This window comes from Phalacrocorax carbo, chromosome 3 (assembly GCF_963921805.1).
Source record: "Phalacrocorax carbo chromosome 3, bPhaCar2.1, whole genome shotgun sequence".
Classification (NCBI taxonomy): Eukaryota; Metazoa; Chordata; class Aves; order Suliformes; family Phalacrocoracidae; genus Phalacrocorax; species Phalacrocorax carbo.
Genome location: NC_087515.1, coordinates 3,988,435 through 4,011,668, shown reverse-complemented (window position 1 = coordinate 4,011,668; position 23,234 = coordinate 3,988,435). Strand labels below are relative to the sequence as shown.

At 47.8% G+C, this 23,234-nt stretch overlaps 1 protein-coding gene across 1 annotated transcript in view; it reads left to right on the top strand.

The window, feature by feature from the left end:
* Nucleotides 1-1,447: 1,447 nt before the first annotated feature.
* The window catches only part of CAPN9 (calpain 9), a 36,744-nt gene continuing 14,957 nt past the window's right edge, over nucleotides 1,448-23,234 (top strand). Inside the window, exons 1-9 of the mRNA XM_064445666.1 lie at nucleotides 1,448-1,588; nucleotides 8,867-10,009; nucleotides 15,481-15,550; nucleotides 16,012-16,130; nucleotides 17,199-17,332; nucleotides 17,947-18,115; nucleotides 19,677-19,760; nucleotides 20,015-20,100; nucleotides 21,777-21,854. Of these exons, the coding sequence (XP_064301736.1) occupies nucleotides 9,797-10,009; nucleotides 15,481-15,550; nucleotides 16,012-16,130; nucleotides 17,199-17,332; nucleotides 17,947-18,115; nucleotides 19,677-19,760; nucleotides 20,015-20,100; nucleotides 21,777-21,854 (953 nt within the window). The 5' untranslated portion in view covers nucleotides 1,448-1,588; nucleotides 8,867-9,796. The remainder of the gene's footprint in view (nucleotides 1,589-8,866; nucleotides 10,010-15,480; nucleotides 15,551-16,011; nucleotides 16,131-17,198; nucleotides 17,333-17,946; nucleotides 18,116-19,676; nucleotides 19,761-20,014; nucleotides 20,101-21,776; nucleotides 21,855-23,234) is intronic.

Below are 23,234 nucleotides of genomic sequence, written 5' to 3'. Positions count from 1 at the left end.
CCCAACGGAGCGGGCCAACAGGCATTGGGAAAAGGACAGGAAGGAAAGGAACAAGAGGATGCCCGTGTGGGAGGATCCAACAAGAGGAAGACGGGGAATATCGCTTCATCAGCTGGTGCAGCAGTTGCCCAGGTGTGGCAGGCCTTGTGACAGTGGAAGGAACACCTTCTGTGAGACATCCAGGGAAAACTTAATAGAGCAACCAAGGGCCTACGGAGACCAAGACGCTTCAGTTTGGAAGAGAAACCGCTGGTATGGGGAGTATAAATGTGAAATGATGAAGGTGAACAGAAAGTCCTGAGTCACTCTTTTGTAGTGATGCCAGAATCAGCAGGTTCCCAGTAAAATTATCAGGCAGCAAATGTAAATGAAAGGAAGGGCCCTTTCACATATATAAACTGCAGGAGGCACTGCTGTAAGATGCTGCGGAGGCTGAAAGTCTTAGCTGGTACAACAAGAGATTAAATGAACTCACACAGGGCACGACCATTGGAGGCTGCAGAACATGATGGCCCAGGTGTGACTGCTAACTCGGGAAATCCCCGGACAGTCAGCTGTCGTGAATTTTAGCTTCATCCGTACAACAGCTCTCGCGCTCCTCTCTAAGGGCTTGCCTTCAACTTGCCATGGAAATAGAGATGTCTGAGCTGAGGCCAGCTTATGCTGGCTCATTTCGCGGCACAGATTGGAGATACTCTTTCAGTGGAGCCATTCCAATGAAACATCCACCCAGCAAACCCACCCTCAGCCCCGGCGTTGCTGGGCTGTGCTACTGGGCACAGCGTGTCTAGGAACGCGCTGCAATCTCTTCAAAATCAACATAAGCCCTGGAAAATATGAACAATTTTCCAAAACTGTAGGTAGGTTCTCAATATTAGTTAACCACTTTTCAGGGTTCTTTTCTCTCTTAACCAGGGTATGTGTACTGCTCAGTGGCAGAGTTACTCTACAGGGGTCTGAAATGTGCATCTGTCTCCTGCCAGACCTCTGGGCTCTGTTCTAACTTCAGCTGTACACAAAATACTTAGTGACTTTTTCCAGAGTAAATAAGTAGGGAAGAAGGGGTGCAGTCAGGCAGGTTTCTATACATCAGTAAACCAATTTTCCCCGCATTGTGTGAGGACTATGGCAAGCTGCCATGGGCCTGATTTTATTTGTCTATTTTTGCTATCTCTGGTGGGGAAAGGCCGTGCAAAGTAATTTTTTTTTTTTTAGCTGTTTTAATAAAACTTTGATAAGGAATAGGCTTGCATGTGATTTTTCCCATGTTTTCTCTGTATGCCTGACCTCTGCCCTTGTTGGGTGGAACCACTTTTCTATGAAAGCAGGTGATGAGCACGGGGGATGTACTCAGCTTGCCCAATTTTTTGTGTAAAGAGGATTGCAAAAATGCTTTTCAATAATAGCATTCAAAGTACAGATGATGAAAGAGAGAGATTATCTCGCTTCTGCCATGGGTTCCCACAGCGAGGATCAATGAAAAAATTGGTAACATGACTGTTACAAACCCCAGGGACCATGTGTGCCGCCCTTGTGCTGGGGCGGAGGGACGCAGCGTGCCAGCCTGGAGGATGCCAAAATACGTGTGGTGAGTGGGTGGCCGGAGAGCTGACTCAGGTAGCTGGGGCGTCCCCGAAAGGGCGTGTGGCACGGCGCTCCCTCCTCGCAGCGGGAGAGGTGCCCTGGCTGCGCCGGCTGCCCCGGCAGCCGCCCCCCTGGCAGCGCCGCAAAGCCTCCGTGATGGAGGACGGAGCATCACCCTCCCCACATCTCTTTCTGCTGCTCAAGGAACAATCCCCACGAGGGAGGTCTGTGGAGCTCTTCTAATGGTTTAATACCCAAATGAGCTTATATTAACACTAGCACATGTTGTTCCAGCTTATAATTACATTTGATTTGTTACGGCTTCTGTTTGCAGGCCCTGAGTGTAGAGATTGCTTTGAATGTTTGTAACCTGGTTTTTTCCTCTCCCAGTGGAAGATGCAGTTTATAATAGGGTTTTAAGAACGGTCCATGCACAGCCTGCACGTGCACACACAGGCACAACCATCTGCACACTCTGCGTGTGGGCAAAGAGAACACCCTACCGTGGGGATCTCAAAATACTTTGCAGTGTAACAGTTATATGGGCAATGTATATTTGATTTTGGGTCCTTCCCTGTGCCTGTGAGGAGAGACAATCCCCGACCGAAGCAGCCAGGACAGAGCGACCCTGTCTGAAGAGGGAAAGCAAACACAAAGAGGTGACGTGATTCACCTTGGTAACATCTCAAGGACAAGCATCCAGGTTTCTTGAAGCCCAGGCCAGTGTGTTACCTATTTGATCACACTGTATCTTCAGCCCTCAGGTGAGAGCTGCAAGGCAGAGGAGCAGGGACAGCAGTGCCTGCACACTGAGGTGTCTGCCTCAAAGCCGGAGCCAGCTTTGTTACCGCAGTTGATGGGCTTTTTATGATGCTCTCCTGCTGAATGCCTTTGTAGCAGGAAGGGATTTTGCACTGTCCCAACATTTCCCAGCTGGGTCAGCCACTGAAGTCTTCAAGTTGTTCCCCACCATGAGTGATGGAAGCAGCCAGGTGACCACTGTCTGGGAGGCTCCAAAAAGCCTCCACCACCAAACGTCCTCCTCCCCTCAGTATTGCAAGGTTGCTGCTTAGAATCATAGAATAGAATCATAGAATCATTAAGGTTGGAAAACACCTCTAGGGTCATCAAGTCCAACCGTGCATGAAGCTCAGGGAAGATTTGCTCCCTGGGGATCTTCTAAATGAGACGCTGGGAGGCTAATCCTTGCTGGCACTACTGGGATTTTGAAACTCTTACTGCACTTTTTGGTCCTGAGCCAGGGCACCGTGCACGGCACTTGTTTTCTTCTAGCCTGGAGATGGCTGCTACTCAGTGAAACTAAAAGCAGAGCCATAGAAGGACCTTTGGAAGCTGGGATATCCCTGTTCCCTGTGCAAACTCAGGTTCCCCTTCATCTTCTCCACAGCCTCCCTCAAGCCACCTCTACTCTTCCTCCTGCTCCTCTGCCCACAGCCTCTTGCCCTGGGTGGGCAAATAGTTTCAAGCAGCAGGACCCCTCTGTTTTGGTTGGTATTCCATGTTCCTCTGAGAAGACTACCTGTGGTGGTCTCCTGCCTTACTCAAGGCATGGGTTTAATCTTACATGGTTTATGCAGTTCATTAGTGAGAAACAGACTGGCTCCTTCCCCACTGTGCGGCTTACGGGTCTCTTCCATTGTCTGGAGCCGTAGCCACTGAAAGGCAGCTCCCACCACAGCCAGCTACAAGGGCAAAAACACAATTCTCCTGGGCCAGCAGCAGCAATAATCTATGGTCTAAAAAAGGACAGATGCCTTTTGCAACCTGAGGTAAGGATGTGGCTTTCAGCCTCACTTTAATTTGAGGGGTGCACAACCGATGACAGCGAAATTGTTGGGACTCCCTCCCACTTTCAGATCCTGGTAGAAAGATGGAAAGGTAAAAAGCAGAAGACAGACTGAGCCAGGCAGCGTTGGGTTAAGGCTGCCCAGGCTGCTAAAGCCTCGCAGGGTCTCCCTCCTCGGGGCTGCGGTGCAGACCCGTCACCTCCTTCAGGACCAGCTCCAGCCACTCGACGCAGAAGCAGGAGCTGCCTTCCCACGCCAGTGTCCACATCGAACTATTCGCACAGGTCTGAAGTTCTCACTAATCCAGGCCATGGCAGAACCGCAGGGATTGCTGCGGATCCCTCTCTCCTTAGCTGAAGCTGCCTCCGTGCGGAGCGCCTCCGCATCGCTGCTCCCAGCTCGGCAGGGGCTGTGCTCAGCGCCCACCCCCACGGCTGCGGTGCCAGTAACATTTGGAAATGTTATTACCTTACTGCACTTTGTGAAGCCAATAATTCTGAAAACAGGAGGAGGTAAAAGTTAAAGTTATACCCAGTGGTGGATTTTTACGGGGGGGAATGCGAGAGCTTGTAACTGAAGTTTCTGGGGTTTCAATAAGTGGCAAAAATCAGTCTTTTTGCAGATCAGAATTTCCTGCTCTTTTGTTTTTCCTGGATGATTTTTTAAGCAAAGACTTAAATGTTTGCTGCAGTTTGGGATTAGTTTTATTTTTACTTTGCTTTATTTTTCCACCTTTTCGATGTTACTTGTAAAAACACGAAATAACATTTTGGTTTACTGCTTAGGGATAAAGCTGAGGAACAGTAAATTCAGTCCAGGATTTTCCTAGTGAGAAAAGAATTAAGATTGCCTCCAAGTCAGGATGCTGAAACACACACTGATGAAAGCCTCTGAAAATTATAAGGTCCCCCAAAAAAGATTGGTGGGTGCTGTTACAGATATCCTACCAGGAAAAGTTGAGCTCTCATAGGGATTGCCTCTGACTCAGGGGGTTGAAGTCACGCTACAGCTTGGCTCCTCTCCCACACTGTCACTTGGTGTTTCACAGTCTAAAGAAACAAAATAAAAATAATCTTAAAAGCCCTCTTTTGTTTGTAAAACAGTCCCTCTCCCGAAGTAATGGATTAATGCAGCGGCGTATGCTTAGCTCTGACAAAAGCCTGGAACAACAGCTCAGAAAGCCATGCCTGTTTGTCTGAGTAAAGCACTTGGACAGCTGTCTGATGATAATATTTGAGCTGCCAGCACAGATAGTGTTGTCATTACTTACCAAAGCAGACAAGAGGATGTGTTTCATATCTCATTCTGGGCATACAAAAGCGGGGGTAGCCCACCGGGTGATGCTGGGCAGAGCGGGGACAGGCAGAGCAGAGCCTCCTGGCCCTGGGGCGCTGTAAGTGTCGGGGTGACCTGGGCAAGGTGGGCTGCTGTGGGGGAGCTGCCCCGGGAGGTGACCCCAACTCAGGGTGACGGCTCAGCACCCGCCTCCCCTTGGCCCTGCAGCATGTCTGGCCCGTGTCAGCATTTCGCAGCCAGGCACGGCGGTGATGGCAAAGCTGCAGGTGGTGTGAGCACAGATTAGTCCTAAAACCACATTTGGGATTGACACCCCTTTAGGAGAAGGACCTTTTTCTATTACACAGCACAGTGAAAGCAGCCAGGCTGTGGCCTCTGGCTCTCACCACTATGCAAAATGATAACGAACATTCACTGTAATTTTAGCATCCTCCTTTGAATGAGATTTTGAAATCCTGCAATTCCTCCTAGATAATTTTTTTTCTTTAATCAGCCTAGGGCAGGATTTTCAAAGGGCACTTCTTAAAACCCCTCCCCTTGATTTTCAGTACCCTTTTTCTCATTGCTCTCCAGCATTTTTCACTAGGCTGTCCATAACATTTTGTAGGGCAGTCCAGTCCTCAGGCCTGGCTTGCAGTCCCTGCACAACCCCTAAAGCTCTGCATGACCCTTCTCACCTCCCCTCCCTCTGCCTCACTTCTGCTTTTGGAAATGAGGGAGCGAAGGATGCTCCAGCCCCGCTAGAGTGAACCCTGGTAATACCAGAAAAAGCGTGTATTACCTTATTGCTGGAAGCTGAAGGAAAATTCCTTAAAAAAACAGCCCCAAGCTGGGCTCAATTTCATCTGGTCGCAGCTGTTGTTAAAGCAATATAACATCTCCCCAGTTAGCAAAGACGTGTGCAGGAGCATGTGCGAACCCTGCCAGGCTGCAAGCCGCTGGGCAAAAGTCCATGCTCTGCACTGAGCCAAAGTAATGGAAAATATAAGAAACAGCATGGTTTCATGTGACCACGACTGTGGCATTTGGATTCAAACAAATGCAAGGTTCAGAGGGCGCCAAGCAGTATGAAATGAGACTAATTTCAGAACAAAGATGTTTTATATAACTTCATACAAATTCAGAGGAGGAAGGAAGGACAGAGAGCTGCTGAGCTTCACAGATAGTACCTCAGTCCACATATCAACATCTACCCTTAAATCTTTGCAAATATAAAGGAGCTATAAAAGGATGAAGACAAAACCAGTTATGTCTCTCAAATTCCTGGAGAAAAAGCACAAAATTAAATAATCTAGCCTAAAGCAGACCCTTAGAGAAGGTCAGATGACACTGAAGGGTCTTAGCCAGCAGGCAACAAGCACTGCAGAATGTGGGATCAAAGTCAAAGGCTATGGATAAATCCTCCAACATTAAACTGGTGACAGGGCATGAGGTTTAATGACAACAGGGTTATGAAAGACTTAATCAGGTTACTCTCATTTGAATAACCAAGTTTAAATCCTGAATGACCAGGGTCCACCTGATGTTAAAAGGGAATTACAGAAGTGTGACTCAGAAAAGCACATGCCAGATGCTGAACAGCGGGGGCTGAAAGTCAGAGCTGTAGCATGATGCTAAGCAAGGAGGCCAAGAAGTAGAAATCATAGTTTCCTACATCCGGCCTTTTGGGTTCCCTTTATGTCACCTTCTACTCCATGAATTACAGCTGGAGAGAGAGAGAAGGGCCTCTCTTAGATAAAAAGCAGTTAAAAACACAGAAAACCAAATTAGACTTTCTGCCTTCTTGATGAAAACAAGAACCTCCAAGGGAGTCTGTCCCAATAGCACCAATGACAGACAAAGAAAGGACAGAAATGACTCTGCTCCTGTTCCCATCAGCCGCGAATGTGCCTGAGGCTCTGCTCTTGGCAGAGGATGCTCGCCCTCTGCCAGAGCCACCGCTTGTTCAGTGCAAGACCCACCAGGCCCCCTCTGTGGATGTCGTGGGATGAGCAGTGTGGCTGGGCAGGAGAGCAATGCCTGCGAGCAGCCGCAGTTGCGCTGGTCTTCACGCCCTCTGTGTGCTTTGGAGCCGTGGCTGAAGGTGACAGATAAAACTCCTGGTGGTTCAGAAGCAGGTGTTTAATGAAGGTGCTTGGAAGAAAACAGTGTTCAGCTCTAACATACATCGCCAGCTTGTGCGTTACCCGTGCTGCTACGCCATCACTTCGAAGTCTTGCCTGGTCGAGCGGAATCTGCAGACTGTGGGACCCTAATGGTTTCCAGAGGTGGCCTGTGGGGAATTAATTGCTTTTGACCTGACATCTATCTCTCAGCTGGCAGCACCTTCACACCCTGGCAGGCAATCTCTTTGCAGACCAAGGACAGACCTATCCTACTGCCCCTGCTAGGAGAGAGCTGGTGGGCTGGAAACCTACTCTTCCTGAGACAGCGTAATTGTGGAGGAAGGACGTTGTTACTCAGGGCTGTCTTGTGTTGCTTTAATGTCACAACATGCCTGTTGCAATGGTGTGCCAAGAGAAAACGCACACAGCCTGGTTTCACAGCCTTTTATCATCTGTGTTCACCTGCCGTTCAGGGCGTGTTAAAATCTAGCCTGCTTTTACTCAGTGGACCAGCGCATCTAAGGAGCAAAGCAAAGCCAAAGTCAGTGGTTCAAATCCTGCCCGCTGCTCTCCTGAGCTAGTAGCAATGTGTTGTTGGTGTCTGTCCATAACGGAGTATCACAATACCTGTGTTTCGCTTTCCTCCCACCTCTGACAGTCCCCAAGTCCCACAGACGGCGCCAAGTGGCAACAATAACAAGAGTCGTCTTAGGGGAGAAATGCACTTCTCACAGCTTTCAAAAGGGCTGTCAGGGTAAAAAAGCAAAACTGCCCAAATTCCCTTTTTCCTTGTAAAACACTTGAGTGGGGTAGGTATGTGATACATATGTCTGTATGTTTCTGCCCTTCCAGGCCAGAGAGCCATGATTCTTAACATGTGACTGGCAAAGTGCTGCAATTTAATGAGAACTGAGACATCTTGTTAGCATCTTCTGCTCATTCCTCTTTTTTTCCACTTGCCCCCGGGCACCATCTCTCCTGAGCGCTTTCAGTGCCTTGACACCAAGGCTGAGATCTCAAAGATGTAGAGTTTCCCTGCAGTGTCATAACACAAAGCAGCAGGGTGAGGAGAGGGAAAGGCTGCCCCTGCCCCCTGGGAGAAAGGCTGCAGTGTGAAAACATCCCTTATTACACACCAGAGTGGTCACATAGGAGAGGAACTGCATGAATTCCCCTGCCACAGGACAAGCACCCACAGAGCTCAGCCCACACATTTTTATGTGCATCTGAACTCTGAAAAGCAGGAATTCCCTGAAGTGCTATGGTTACTCTCCTTGGGCTGCAGCGGGTGTGGAGGCTGCACGTCTACAACACTGAACGTCTCCTTCCCCAGTCAGCACGTTAGCCTGGTGTATGACAACGTGCCTCGGCCCACACAGAGGTGTTGTGGATAAAGTAAGTTCCTGGGTTTGCCACTGGCTGAATGTGAGATGTTGGATACATCGTGTCCCTGGGTTTGTGCTGGCATTTCAATGCCTTTCTCCTGCCTTAGCCCCTTGGCTGGGATCCCTCTCACTTGACTATACGCATTTAATAGCTGAGTGACTACCCTAAACTAGTCCATGAGGGTCCCTCTGCAGGCAAACAAAAGACACAGTCATCTCCAGTGGGATCTCATGGGCGAGTACATGGTGAATTACTTTCTGGAGGTGCCAATCTTCTGCACTGACTACAGAAAAAGCTGAGGTGAGTAGCTTGGACTCTCTTCTGCAGACCTAAAATTCGGTCAAATCACAGGCACCTTCGGAGCACCAGGCCTGCCTCCTCTCACACGCTTGGACAGCATCCATACATTTGGGCAACGGAAACTCAGTCTCAGCAGGGAGCCTGCAGGCATCAACAATGGATGCATTTATGGGGATTGAACATGGGAATATGCGCTCTGAAAAAGAAAGCTTTCCTCACAGCACTGCTGTGAAAAATAGCAGAACAGAAAGAAACTAATTCTGTTTCACCTAATTGCTCTCCATAAATCACCTCTTGGCAGTAAACTCGACTGGTCCACCAAAGGGCCAATTAAAGCAAAGGGAAGCTGGGTGCTATTTCTACTCAGGGCTGTGTTTTGTATTACAGGTACTGTAATTTTTTCCAAGAGGGTGGCATCTCTTCCCTTTCCAAGCAGAGAGGAACATCCATGCCCATCTGGCTCCAAGCCTTGCCATTATTCCTTCAGAGCATCCACGGCGCTCTCATCCATGACTGGCGTCCTCTCCAGCACAGTGTTTTACTGTCCAACGTGAGATACGATGCTGCAGGTAAAAGTTGGATAGCAAAAGAAGCACAGTGGCAGACAAGCACCATCATGAAACCTGGAAATCAGTGGCAAGTACGCATGTATTTGTTTTTAAAATCCTGTGTTACAATGCATGCAGAACTCCTTCATTGCGTGGCCCATTAAAATCCCTCCTCAAGGTAACATTTTCTGACACCTTCCCTGGGTTTGCCCTGCTGCTCGGTACCCGTCCTGCCCTGAGCCCTCCCCACTAGCTACCACCACCCCTCCTGCGCACTCCCAGCCCTTGCCCCATAGCCAGACCCCCCCGGCAGAGTGGCCCAGCCCCTGGCCACCTCTCAGCCCTGCTCTCCTTCCTGTGCATCATCCGTTGAGGACAACACCTGCCTGCTGGGGTGGCCCCACCGGCAGCCACGCCGTGCTGCTCTTCCACCTGCGAGGAGCAGCGGTTACACCCCGCTGAGCAGCTGGCGTGGCCGGCGCCGGCCGCTTTTGTTCCCTGTTTGCTTTCAGGGTGTTCATCTCTGCTTGTACGGAGATGCTGGGAGGTCAGCCTTGCACTGTGGTTCAAGGAGACGTGACGGAGGAGGGCCAGAGGACGCCACCGGCTTCCCCAGAGCACGCTCCTTTCCTTCCCCTTCTCCTTCGCAAGGCACTAGAGGTATTTTTGCTCCCTCGTCTTTTTCCTCCCGTTCCCCGCCTCCTCCTGCCCCCACCGCCTCCTAAGCCTTGGCTGCCCGGGATCTCTCTCTGGCCGGCGGGAGGGAGCCATGCCCTACCTGTACCAGGACGCGAAGCCGAGGCCGCCCACGCTGCCCGGGGCTGCACGTGCCACCCATAGCTCGGGGAAGACCTACAAGGAGCTGAAGCAGGAGTGCCTGCACAAGGGGATCCTCTTCGAGGACATCGACTTCCCCGCCTGCAACTCCTCGCTCTTCTTCAGTAAAAAGCCACCCATTCCCTTCATCTGGAAGAGGCCCACGGTGAGTACGCCGCTGTGCAGAGGAGGGTGAGCCTTCCTCTCCTTTCTGCCTGCCAAAAGTCAGATGTTGCTGTGCTTTGGGGTTGCAGCAAACGCGTGGCATGTTCAGGGAGACGTGGAGGCGAAGTGCGGGGGGAAACCCTCCCCACTTCAGGGGCAGTGGCGTGGGGTCGGGATGTCGTCCACAACGAGCTCAAGCTGTGGGATTAGAGGGTTGGAAGGCTTCATCCTGCTTCTTAGATGTAGCTCGTTGTACAGCCACACTTTATGGATGTATATTTAGGCACATGCATCAACAACTTGTAATCAGCCTTCTCTCTTACATTATTGCCAGACAACAGCAATGTTAAAATGAAAATAAGAGGACATGCGAGAAATTAAGGGTAAAATACATTATGATCATGTTTTAACTATGTAAAAATCAAGTGTCATTAATGTAGGAAATTCACAATTAATGTTAAACGTTAAAAATTCAAACTTTTAAACTTTTAGAGACTCTTATACTTCCTTGCTCGCCTCCATCATGAAACACTGAGAAATTACGAACACATGCCATGGTTACTGAGCCATTCAGCAGTAGCCAAGGGCTTGATGAGTTATCTCTTAATGCATCTTGCATAACAATCATTAATAACACTGCAAAAGCCTGAAGCTTCACTAGTCATGCACTCTCAGATCACAAACCCAACATCACTCCGGGTTCCTTCTCCCCACTTAACTCTGTAACTAATAGCCACAGAAAATCTGTGGCTACATTTCATTTCTTTGCTAATGACTGACATTTATTCTCTTTTTCTTCAGAGTCTGAAAGCTTCTCTTTTAGTAGAAAACTTTCCTTTGGCGACAGTGATACCAAGAGAGAAAAAGAACAAAATAGGCTTAAAGATGGGTTTAAATTTTGGCTTAACTTAATCCACACTGATAGGCGTTCAAATGCCTCAGCATCAGCTAATGTAGTGCAAAGCAGAATTAAAGCTGTCACTCCTGGACATGTTTCAGCTGTGAAACAATAGGGGATCCCTACGTATGAGAAGTGCAGCCTGTGCCCCAAAACCCAGGTGGGCTATAGAGCTGTCCCCAGGCACAGAATGGGACTGAGATGCTTTTGGTGCAGTGGCTCTGCAGTGCTGTGGGGCACCAAAAATGCAAGTGCCTGTGACACCAAATCAGAAAGAATGGTTTTCCTTTGGCCAGCCATTAGGTGCTAGTTTGCCTTTTTTTCCCATTTGGGGCTTCACAATAGTTAAATTTCGCTGTAAAATGTGACCAGGAGCAGCTGAGAGCTTGTGTGTCCTTGTTCATGGTACCCAGGGACAGCAGAGAGTGGTCTGTCTTGTAGTTGTTGCAGTCTTCTTCAGGATCTTTCTGTGCTGAACTGGAAACATTTCCAGGATGAGTAAATTACCTGAAATGGGATGTGCCTTTACGCTCCAATTCCCGCCATGCAAAAAGGTGAACTTTTGTGAACTGCGCAGCAAGAAATAAAGCTCAGGGGAGGCTGAGAGGATGTGTAAGGGCAGGGGTTTAGTTATGCTCTTCTCTGCCTCCTCAGCATTTAAGCTAAATCAGTTTCATCTCTATTATCCAGCAGGAACAGCAGCAGAATAGAGGCACACTAAACACCGTTTCAAGCTAACTCTTTTTACTTTGCAAGTGGGAAATAGGCCTGGAGCACGTGCCAGGTTAGTTGCCACAGCTCAGCTGGCGAAGCTGTGGTGCCAGAGAGGGTGAGCACAAGAGCACGGCCCCTGTGTACGGTATCTATGTTCAAACTGCTTTTCACAGTGACTGGTTTTTACTTCCTCTCCTACCAGTATTTTACAGTAGCTTGGATGAAGTGTAGCACAACTGTGGGTAATTGCAGGGCCAAATAATATTAGTCTTCAGATTTACACCCTGTTGAGTTTAATCTTTAGTAATGAGAGTAGAGAAGGCTTTCTCATTATTTTGACATCTATACACCTGCATGTATACACTTTTGTACGCAGCATGATCAAGATCCTCAGCTAGCCCCAATCTGTAAGTCTCCCACTGCAATCAGTGAGCTACATGGATCTGCACCAGATGAATATCTTCCTTTCTACATAAATCGAAACTGCTCTAAGCTTCAGAAAGCTATTAAGCAATTTTGTTTAGCAGTCCCTTTTCAGTACAAATTAAACCTTTGAAAATGTACCTTATCAAAATTTTAGAATAATCTGAAGACCTTCTTCTCATTGTATTTCCTCTCCTCTCCTCTCCTCTCCTCTCCTCTCCTCTCCTCTCCTCTCCTCTCCTCTCCTCTCCTCTCCTCTCCTCTCCTCTCCTCTCCTCTCCTCGCCTCTCCTCTCCTCGCCTCTCCTCTCCTCGCCTCTCCTCTCCTCTCCTCTCCTCTCCTCTCCTCTCCTCTCCTCTCCTCTCCTCTCCTCTCCTCTCCTCTCCTCTCCTCTCCTCTCCTCTCCTCTCCTCGCCTCTCCTCGCCTCTCCTCTCCTCTCCTCTCCTCTCCTCTCCTCTCCTCTCCTCTCCTCTCCTCTCCTCTCCTCTCCTCTCCTCTCCTCTCCTCTCCTCTCCTCTCCTCTCCTCTCCTCGCCTCTCCTCGCCTCTCCTCGCCTCTCCTCGCCTCTCCTCGCCTCTCCTCTCCTCTCCTCTCCTCTCCTCTCCTCTCCTCTCCTCTCCTCTCCTCTCCTCTCCTCTCCTCTCCTCTCCTCTCCTCTCCTCGCCTCTCCTCTCCTCTCCTCTCCTCTCCTCTCCTCTCCTCTCCTCTCCTCTCCTCTCCTCTCCTCTCCTCTCCTCTCCTCTCCTCTCCTCTCCTCTCCTCTCCTCTCCTCTCCTCGCCTCTCCTCTCCTCGCCTCTCCTCTCCTCGCCTCTCCTCTCCTCTCCTCTCCTCTCCTCTCCTCTCCTCTCCTCTCCTCTCCTCTCCTCTCCTCTCCTCTCCTCTCCTCTCCTCTCCTCTCCTCTCCTCTCCTCTCCTCTCCTCTCCTCTCCTCTCCTCTCCTCGCCTCTCCTCGCCTCTCCTCGCCTCTCCTCTCCTCTCCTCTCCTCTCCTCTCCTCTCCTCTCCTCTCCTCTCCTCTCCTCTCCTCTCCTCTCCTCTCCTCTCCTCTCCTCTCCTCTCCTCTCCTCTCCTCTCCTCTCCTCTCCTCTCCCCTTCTCTCCTCCTTTTTTCCTTCTTAATTTATATCTAAATCCAACTGCTGGGATAAATTCATTAGCTCAGCGTCTGGGAAAGTTAGACATACAAGTTGAAGAATGAAAAAAAACCAAAAAGCAAAAAAGGAAAGACAAATGTGTTTTGCCAATGAGTCTATGGTCTAAGGAGAAAGAAGGAAATTCTCCTCGTATGAACAGCCACTGGCAACTGGTGTGACAGATATTGTGTGCTGGAACCAGGCAGAGAAATGTAATCACAGAAATAAGGCCACCTGAACAGCCTCACCCTCAGCCTTTCTTAGGTCTCCATGTGCCCCTTCTAGAAATGTAAGACAGAGGCGCAGGGGATGCAATTTGTTTTCTTTTGAGTCAAAAGAAACACAGCTTTGATGCAGCATCAGGAGAGCCACAGGTTGCCTTGTTTCATCTCCCTGAGGACTGCACACCCCTACTTCCAGGCAATATCCTTGTGCAGGTGAACCCTTGAACTCCCATATGCTGTGCGTGAACGCAAGACCCAGCTCTGGGTTTTGCCCTTTAACATGCTGAAAGCCCTGACACACATTATCATACCATCCAGTCTGAAAATCCCTTTAAAAATTATGTTATTCTTGCAACGTCCACATAAAAACTGTAGAATGTGCTTTTGGTTTGTGTAGCAGAGAACGTGACACAGGTGGAGTCAAAACCCCTTCAATTCCTTTTTATTGCTTTTTTTTATCGTTATTTTTGTTTGCTCAGTCTCATAGGAGATTGAAAATATTTTTCCATACGTCAGTTGTAGAGCTGTGTAATAAGCAATGAGCCATGAATCGAATGTTCAGCCCCGTATCAGTGGAAAGTTTTTTTTTACCTCATCCCTTGCTAACACATGGAGTTTCTTGGTAACAGCTAAATACAGTTCTTGCCATGAGAATTATGTTCCCCAGGAGCAACGGTGCTAAAACAAGGTGTGTTATTAAAGATCAGCTACTTTATCAGCCTCTGTTATATTTATGTCTAAAGGCAGTGAGCTGTGTTTTTTATTGTTCACGGCCAGTCCCAACCAGACGGTGTGTATTTAACAAGCAGGCGGGCCAGGTAAGGAGGAGCTGCTCTTTGATTTCCCTTTACCACTGGGGACACGACGTGCTGCAGGGCATCTGTGGCTGAGGCACATCCTGGCTGCCACCTCAAAGGCAGCCCACCCCAGCAAAGGCAAACAAAAAATACACAAGCCAGCTTCCTCCTGAGTGTTGCCTCCGCAGGGTGAGCTCAGCAGGAGCAGTGCTGATTCACTGGGGAGAGCGTCCTGGCTCCAGCAGTGGCCAGCAGCAGATGCCCCAGCAGCAAGTGCAGAAAGCTGAAAAAAACTATCAATATTCTGCCCTGACGGCCTCACAAAATGCAGCGATACGAACCAAAAGCACCTCCGTTTCCTTCTAGGCAAATGCAGGGGTGAAATGACTGAAAGTGTTCTCTTTTTTTCCCCCTCCTTTAATTTTTAATTTGTTTTTGCAAGCTTCTGCCGCTTAGGCAGAAGGGTCTGCTTCCTGCCATAGGGTCTACAATAACATATCAGGGCAGACTGATTAACTACCAGCATGTTCCTCTAGTAATATATTAGACACCCTCCTCCTCCCTCTTCTGTTCTGTTCAATCAATTAAATTCAATTTACAGTTCATGGGAAAGGGGAAAAGAGAGGGGAATTTCTGCCACATTTATTGGTTTACCTCTGTAATTTCTCTATCCAGTTGTGGTGCTAGTAATTGAACTAAAACAGTCAAACGAATGCTTGAGAATTGCTTTAATGCCACCGTGAGCACCAGTCCCTCTGACCTCTAAGCACACACGGGTGGGTTGTGTTAGCTCCTCCTAAAAATTAACTCTGTAAAACAAACAAGGCTGGAGTCTACCTTTGTTGTTTGCTTATTTGAGGAGGAAATGGTCTCATGGTTGTCAGACACTGTATGTTCCAGGTAAATAAAAGGCTTAATAGGGCATTTAAAGGTAAATTGCCAGTTTTAGGGTTTTTTCCAGCCATTGAGGGAAAACAAACAAATTAAAAAAAACCCATTAATCAGGGTTGTAGACTAGCGTCAAGGTTCTGGACCAGGTTGTGCTATGATATTTTAACAATTGCGTACAAATTAATAAAGAACGCCAGCCTTTCATTAGCAGCCAGCCAATTATGAAAAAATGAGGACAGCTGATTCTCTACACCGAGTTTTTCGTGGTGGCCGCACTGCTGCAGGATAATATAGCTCATGTGGCACACACCACGCAGCACATCTGGGCTCAGAGTGAGGGTGATATTTTCCTGGCATATTCTAAGCCTTTTCTGTGTCTCCCACTCTCGCAGGACATTGTCAAAGACCCCCAGTTTATCCTTGGAGGAGCCACAAGAACTGACATTTGCCAAGGGGATCTTGGTGAGTGATTCCCCCTGGGTGGAAGCGTTCACGCCTACACCCCATGAGGAGCAGCAGAAATAGCCTCACACAGGAGGGGATGTTGTGCCTCCTGAACTGGTGGGAGAGGTGGAGCTGGAGGTACCGCCCATGCTCACCTTGCCCACAGCCACCTCTTTGGTAGCACCCTCCCATCCGTGCCAGGGGCCATCCTGGTGCAGTAGGATGCAAGAGCAGGAGAGGATCTCCGCATGAGGGTACTGTGAGCCCAAGGGAGCCTTTTGCCTACCAGCCCCTCCAAACTGCAGCCCAGTCTGCCCTGGCCAGGCAGGGACAGGCATCCTGGAGACATAGGGGCTGTCTTTTGGATTTCAAGAGGGATGGCAGCTAACTCAATAACATCTCCTCTGGCCCCTACACCACCTTATCCTCCTCTTGAAGGGAAGAAAATGAGGGTCTTTTTCCCCCTTCTCAATTCACAGGTGACTGCTGGTTATTAGCAGCCATAGCTTCTCTCACACTAAATGAAAGAACACTAGCCAGAGTGGTGCCACTGGATCAAAATTTTGGGCCAGATTATGCTGGAATATTTCACTTCCAGGTAAGACGAACATCTGACACAGCATGAAAACATTTCTGTCATTACACGTCATGGTCTATTTTGCAGTGGGGTTGCCGGTTATTGCAGAGTGGATATTGAAAAAACAGGGATAGCGGAGCTTACGCTGTTGTCCGTGTTTTGAGTGACAACCTAGAGGGCTACCCAGCCTCCCACAGGCACACACATAGCCGCTTCTGTTCTGTGCAGAGAAGAATGCCTTTAGAAATCATTTCATATTTTCCAGAGTACACAAACCCCACTTAGGATAAGGCCTTAAAAGAGTTGGACTGGGATCTATAATAGGTGTGTATCTTAAAGGTGTCTTGAATCACTGAGGTGCTGGACCGTGTCCAGAGAAGGGCAGCGGGGCTGGGGCAGGGTCTGGAGCACAAGTGTGCTGGGGGGCGGCTGGGGGAGCTGGGGGGGTTTAGCCTGGAGAAGAGGGGGCTGAGGGGAGCCCTTCTCGCTCTCTACAACTACCTGAAAGGAGGTTGAAGCGAGGCGGGGGTCAGTCTCTGCTCCCTAGTAACAAGGGACAGGACGAGAGGAAATGGCCTCAAGCTGCACCAGGGGAAGTTTAGGTTGGATATTAGGAAAAACTTCTTCACCAAAAGGGCTGTCAGGCCCTGGCACAGGCTGCCCAGGGAGGTGGTGGAGTCTCCATCCCTGGAGGTATTCAAAAGAAGGGTAGACGTGGTGCTTGAGGATATGGTTTAGCGGTGGGCTTGGCAGTGATAGGCTAACAGTTGGACTCAATGATCTTATGGGTCTTTTCCAACCTTAACGATTCTATGATTCTATGTCGTGACCACTTGTGTAGCTACACGAGTGACATTATCCAGACAAGAAGCTACAGTACAGCTCTACACTTCTGGTCTTTTCTTAAGACAGATTACCCTTCCTTCAGATCAGCCTAGCATGGTGTAGTGGGAACGGATGACTTACATATGCCTTCTAATTAGCCTATGACTGTCACTAACTTAAAATTAGAAGTGCTGGGACACCAGAGTCCTACGCTCAGGAAATGACATGCTGTCAGCAAACTCATGCCCCACCCTTTCTAAATAGTTTTGGCAGCACAATGAGTGGCTGGATGTAGTGATTGATGACCGATTACCCACCTTCAACGGCCGGTTGGTTTTCCTGCACTCAGCCGAACACAATGAATTTTGGAGTGCCTTACTGGAGAAAGCCTACGCCAAGTAAGTCGCACTGCACATACATAGTTTGCTATTTGTACATACGTTATTCAATGTGTAAATACATTATTTACAACTCAAGCGAAGAGCTTCTATCCAGTATTCTTTTGGTGGTGGTGGTGGTTTTTGCATTCGCTGCTGCCCTGATCTAGAGCCATTATGCCTATCTCTTGTGAGCTGGTCCAGCTTCCAACACATCATTAGGTACAACCCTAGCGACAGCAGTAGAGTTGGACCAAAGCCTGAATCCTGCCATTTGTGTCTCTTCTGAGACCTCAGTTGATGGTTTTGGCTAACTCTGTATTTTTAAACGATTTGGCAGGTAGCAAGTCACTGACACGCAGTGATATTCAGTCCTTGCCAACCTTACAACTGGCACTAAAGAAAGAAAAGCCCCAGGCTTTAAGGATGTGGAGAAATTAATGAATTAAAAATGCAATTAAGAAGAAAAGCAGAATAATCCCAATACTCCTCCCATATATCCTGGGTACATTCTGGGGTACTTCTTTTGGCTTCAGTGCCATTGCTGCAGTTTTATACCCTTGTGAGAAAGCTCTCAAACGTGGGTATCTTCAAAGCTCTGAAAGCATGTCTCATGGTCAGCATGTGTTTTCCAGGCTGAACGGCAGCTACGAGGCTCTGAAAGGAGGCAGTACAATAGAAGCCATGGAGGATTTCACTGGGGGCGTAGGAGAAATGTATGAGGTTAAAAAGGCTCCTGACAATTTCTATGAAATCCTAGAGAAAGCTCTGAAAAGATGCTCAATGGTGGGCTGCTCTATTGAAGTAAGTAAGAAGTGGGGTCTGAATTTCTCAGTTTAGTTTTGTGCTTTCTGCATTAAAGCCCCCCTACTTTTTAAAGACCGATGAAATGAATGACAAGTAGATGGATATACACTTAACTCTGCAAATAAGCCATGAACGCGATAAGTAATATTAATGTAGTCCTTAGTACGGTTGTTTAAAAGAAAAGAAAAACATTAATCACTTTTCAGCAGGTGGTGGCCACTGTATTTAAGGCAATAATGACATGAGTACGAGCACTTGGTGAGAGTGAACTGTATTTCCTGACTTATTTGGTCACTTAGTATTAAAATTGGCCATAGCTTTTTGAGGACTAACTGGTTTCAGAGACTACAAAATGGGGTTTTTTCAGCCCTGAATTCTGTAGCAACACTTGTGGGGACTTGGGGGACTCAAGACAATTTTCAGGATCAGTGTGTTTGTTTGTAAACAGGAGCTGGGGCTTAGGGTATGTCGGGCTTACCCCTCCAGAGGCTAAAACCTCCAGCTCTCCCAGAAAAGGTGGGTAGCACATGCATGGGTGGGTTACACTGCTCCGCCAGTGTGTCTGACCCAGGGTAAAAGGAGCCATCCACGTGTCCTTGGCTTTCTGGTGAAAAATTCCAGAGCTGCCCAACAGCAAGAGTGAAAGCTCCGTTGCTGTTCCCTGCTGACTGCGCTGAGCGGGAAAGGCAGTTCAGAAACAAAAGTGTGCTAGATTTCTCCACCGGAATGAGCAGCTGGAGAAAAAGGTTTCAGAACAAATTAAATAGCCCACCAAGCAAAAAATGTTTAATTTCCCTTTCATGCACTCACAGCAAAGGCAAAGGAAGTGCCCAGGCTGGGGGAGAAAAAGAGATGCTTTTGTTTGCCCTCTGCCCAAGATCCTCATCATTGAACTTTTGGCTGGGCTGAGGGAGACCTGTTGTCTCAAACCCATTGCCTGCCTGACTGAAAGCAGGGCTTTTCCACAAGCTCTCTCTTTTACTCCAGACTGTAACCTCAACTTTGGCATTTAGTGTTTTCCAATTTGAGTGTCCCTTTCTCTCCTGATGAAGCTTTGCTGCTTGCAAAGACTAATTAAACATTCATTGGACTAGAGAGAGAGCGTGATACTCACCTGACTGATGGGACCCTTCACTGCCATCACCACTCCACCAATGCCTTTTTACAAGAAATTAGACCATATCAACACTTGATCACAGTCTAAGAGCACCTTTTCCCATCCTTTAGCTGATACAAATTACATTTGAATGGGAGTTAAGATTTTGGTCCTGGAAATGTAGATGAAGTTGATACAAAATCACAGGGCTGGCAAAGGTATTTCAGCCTGGAACCATGTTATTTTCCCTCTGAGTGAAAAATGCTAAAAAACCAATTCTTTCCTTTCCTCAAAGGGCACCATTGCACCATCACTGTCTGCCTCAGGCAGACAGCCAAGTTCCCTGTTCATAGTACTGGTTAGCCGTTGACCTCCCACCTGATGCTTGGAAGGGACCAGGTGGCACCACTTGTGATCTCACTCTGAAGAGAGAAATTCACACTTTTTCTCCCCATATTTCAGACCAGCAGCGCTGCCGAGTCAGAAGCCAAAACCCCCTTTGGCCTTATAAAGGGCCACGCTTACTCCGTGACTGGCATCGACGAGGTACGTTCAGCAGCGTGGGGCAAGGAGAGACCAGGGGAGAAGATAAGGGAGTGTCCTCCCACCTCAGGTGACAGGGGGAAGTTATCCTCAGGGAGTTATCCAAATTCCCACCCCTCTTTCCCTCCCCCATCTCCTGTAGCAGTCTGCACCCTTTGCCCAGCCATTACACCAGCTTGCCCAGGCTCTGCACACGGGGGAGGTCCTGCTCCCTAGCAACTGACTCTTGGTATTTTCTCTATATTTTTCTTTTCCAGGTGAGGTATCGCAGCCAGCAAGTGCGGCTCATAAGGATAAGGAACCCCTGGGGACAGGTCGAGTGGAACGGCCCTTGGAGCGACAGGTATCCCGTACTCGCTGGCCTCACAAAGGCCAAATCCCAGCTGCTGCTCCACAGTTAGCTTTCTGCAGCCCCAGCTCTTCCACAGAAAATTAAATCAAGGGTTTGCACATGCATAACAGTATTATTGCCGTACTAACATCCCACCCTCTGTATTTTCAAAGCTACTCAATTATTGGGACCCTGACAGGGTTGTTTAGTCCTCAAAATCTAGCATTACCAAAAATCATGCATTAATATAAATGGGATAAGTGAATTTTAAGACAGTCCCAACTGGAAAAAATTATACATTTAGAGTGATTTTTTGTTTTTTTTTTTGCAAGCCTGTTGCTGTAGTACTTGTAACACAACATCCATACTTTGTCCTACTGCAGACAAGCTGGAAACTGATATTTCATTACCCCCTTTAAGTAGCTTATGAGTTTCTAGCTTCATTTACTGTTTTGAGTTTCTGAACACGTCAGGAATAGGAAGGAACCTTAAAGGTTGATCATTAAATGAGACCCTCTCCATGTGGTACTCACCAAGGTTGTGGAAGCACCCAAAACCAACACAGGATTGGTCTGAAAACCACTCTATTTTTACTACCAAAGGTACACAAAGTGCAAATAATACAGAAGAAAAAAAATTAGAGTGTAAAAAGCAATACTGCATTCCCCTCCAACATACACTTTTCAATATATTTTTGCATATATGCATGGTTTCATTTTTGTTTCACTTTCTTCTACAAAGTTTTTTTTATTTACACAGATACAGAGGAGCCATAACCTGCCTGGCCCTTTAAAATTGCTGAGACACATAGTCGTCTGTAGGACTACTTTGAATGTCCCTGTCCTTAACAGGGCTCAGAAATAAATTAATTATTTCCACATCAGCTCTGATCCTTTGTTATCTTGAAAACAAATGTGGATAATGGCGTATATAATGAGTGATTAAATCTCAAAAAAACCCGGAGAGGTTAAGATCAGGAGAGGCCTCTGGCAATTTGTGCTGTTTATTGAAAAGGCTGTCCCTGCAAAGCGGAGCTCTGACTCTGCGCTTTGGAGGTTTTTCAGAACTCAAGGTGCAGGGAGGCTCGCAGGTCAATACAGGAGTCTGCATGAGTATTTCGCAGTGGTTGCTGGACTTAAAAACCTCAACACAAGGTGCCTGCTGCTCCCTGTTTATTATGTCCGATCGGAAACGTAGTAGGGGATCAACTCTGTGCAGGGGAAGGAGCCTATTCAGTTCCCACTGACCTAATTTTGAAGAAACATCTGGCCCTAAATTGCTGACAAACATAAAAGAGGAGATGGTGCTACAGATGGAAAACGGATTTAAGGAGGCGTGTGACTTACCAAAATCTTGAGGTTTCCCAATAGCCACCTTATACCCGACTCCGACACCAGACACCAGGATGTCCCAACTCTGAGTGCAGGCAGTAACTCACACAGGACCATCCTGGAGCAGCTTTGGGACCTTTGGCCAGGTCCTGCTTCCAGCTACATTAGTTGGGTCTCTAAGACCACGAGTGGTAGCGGGATTTGGGAAACCTCTTAAATGCATTTGTGTTTGTGTGAGCCACTCAAAAATAACACATCCAGAGGAAGAACAGCCTGCTGCTGTGACCAGCAAGTCATTCTGAGCCAGGGAAAATTAATTGCCATGTACCCATCATGAAGCTCGACTTTTTCTTGCAGCTCTCCGGAGTGGCGTTCAGTCAGCCCATCAGAGCAGAGGCGCCTATCTCAGGCAGCGCTGGATGATGGAGAGTTCTGGTAAGCCATAGGTTTTTCAGGTGTGTAGCTCTAGTTGGAAATCAAGGTGCAAGTGGCCAAGACAAGCAATAAGGAAGAGGTCTCTGTGTGAGGAAATGTTCACTTGCTGCCTAGGAGAGGGCAGGTAGAGTGCTCACTTGGATTTCTGTGTGTTTCATGTGTGCCCATGTCTATTTTAATAACAAAAAGCATTTTAAAAGTCAGCTTAGTTAATCGCATTAGCATATTTCAAATACTGTGTGTCGCCCATGAATGTAACACCCTTTAAATCCTTCCCATGAACAAAGGCAGGCTCTACAGAAGGGAGCATTTTATTGCAGCGTATCACTTACGAAATGCCTTCAGGGTTGATGCTAGGCATACACTGGAAGGCAAGGGAGTCCTGAGAAGCAATACTACTTGTAATGAAAGCAGAAGTACACCAAGATATGTGTGAAATGATGGAAAATTTTAAGAAATGAAATGGAAAAAAAGTGGTAGAAATTGCTTTAGAAGTGTGAAGTGTTCTTGATGCCAAATTCCCGCTCTCAGACAGAGCAGATGGCTGACTTGCACATGATCCCTCCCTGTATCAACCATGCTGTGCACTACCGACAAGGTGTCTGGTCACATTTTCTAGGCCCAGATGCTTATGTCTTTTACACAGAGGTAAATCTCGAGAGGTACGCAGTGGGGCTATCCCAGATTTTTCCTACAAGTTAAACCAAAGTTCAACTTTAGGCCTGAAAAGTGACTTGAGATAGACAACACAGCACATTAAGTCACATAAAATTATATATCCCAAACTTCAATAGCGCTGGAGGGAAGTGGGTCCAGCGGCTGACCCATTACTTAAATTTTTTTTACACAGGATACTCCGAGTTACCTTGCTAGTCACATTGCAAATGCAGGAGGGCATTTCCAGTTTTTCCAAAAAGCCTTTGTGGGTTTTTTTTTGTGTCTGTATTTGACCCAGCTATAGCTGGAGCTTATGGGGTGAAAGAAAAGGAGGCAAAGACTTTACCTGGAACCCATGTAACTCCAGCAAGTCTCTCAATACAGGGCACGACTTAAAGCCTGACTGTGTAAAGGAGGTACAAGTGTGTAAGTAGGCATCAAGTGAGCAATGGAATTCATGAAAAGTTGTCTGTCCAACAGAGCTAAGCTGATAGTTCAGTAAGTCCTCGCAAGGTCAGGAAAAATTAATGAGGTTGAGCATACGCAGACAAATGTTGGCCTTCCTCATGCAGCATTTTAGCCATTCAGAGCAAAACCAAAAGCCATTATGACTGAAATTACTGCCAATGAGGTTAAGCGGACAAAAGTCATATGCAGAAGATAAGAAATGCTTCCAAAACCGGTCAGGTAAGTTTCATACCACCTAAACCCTCCACCCAGTCC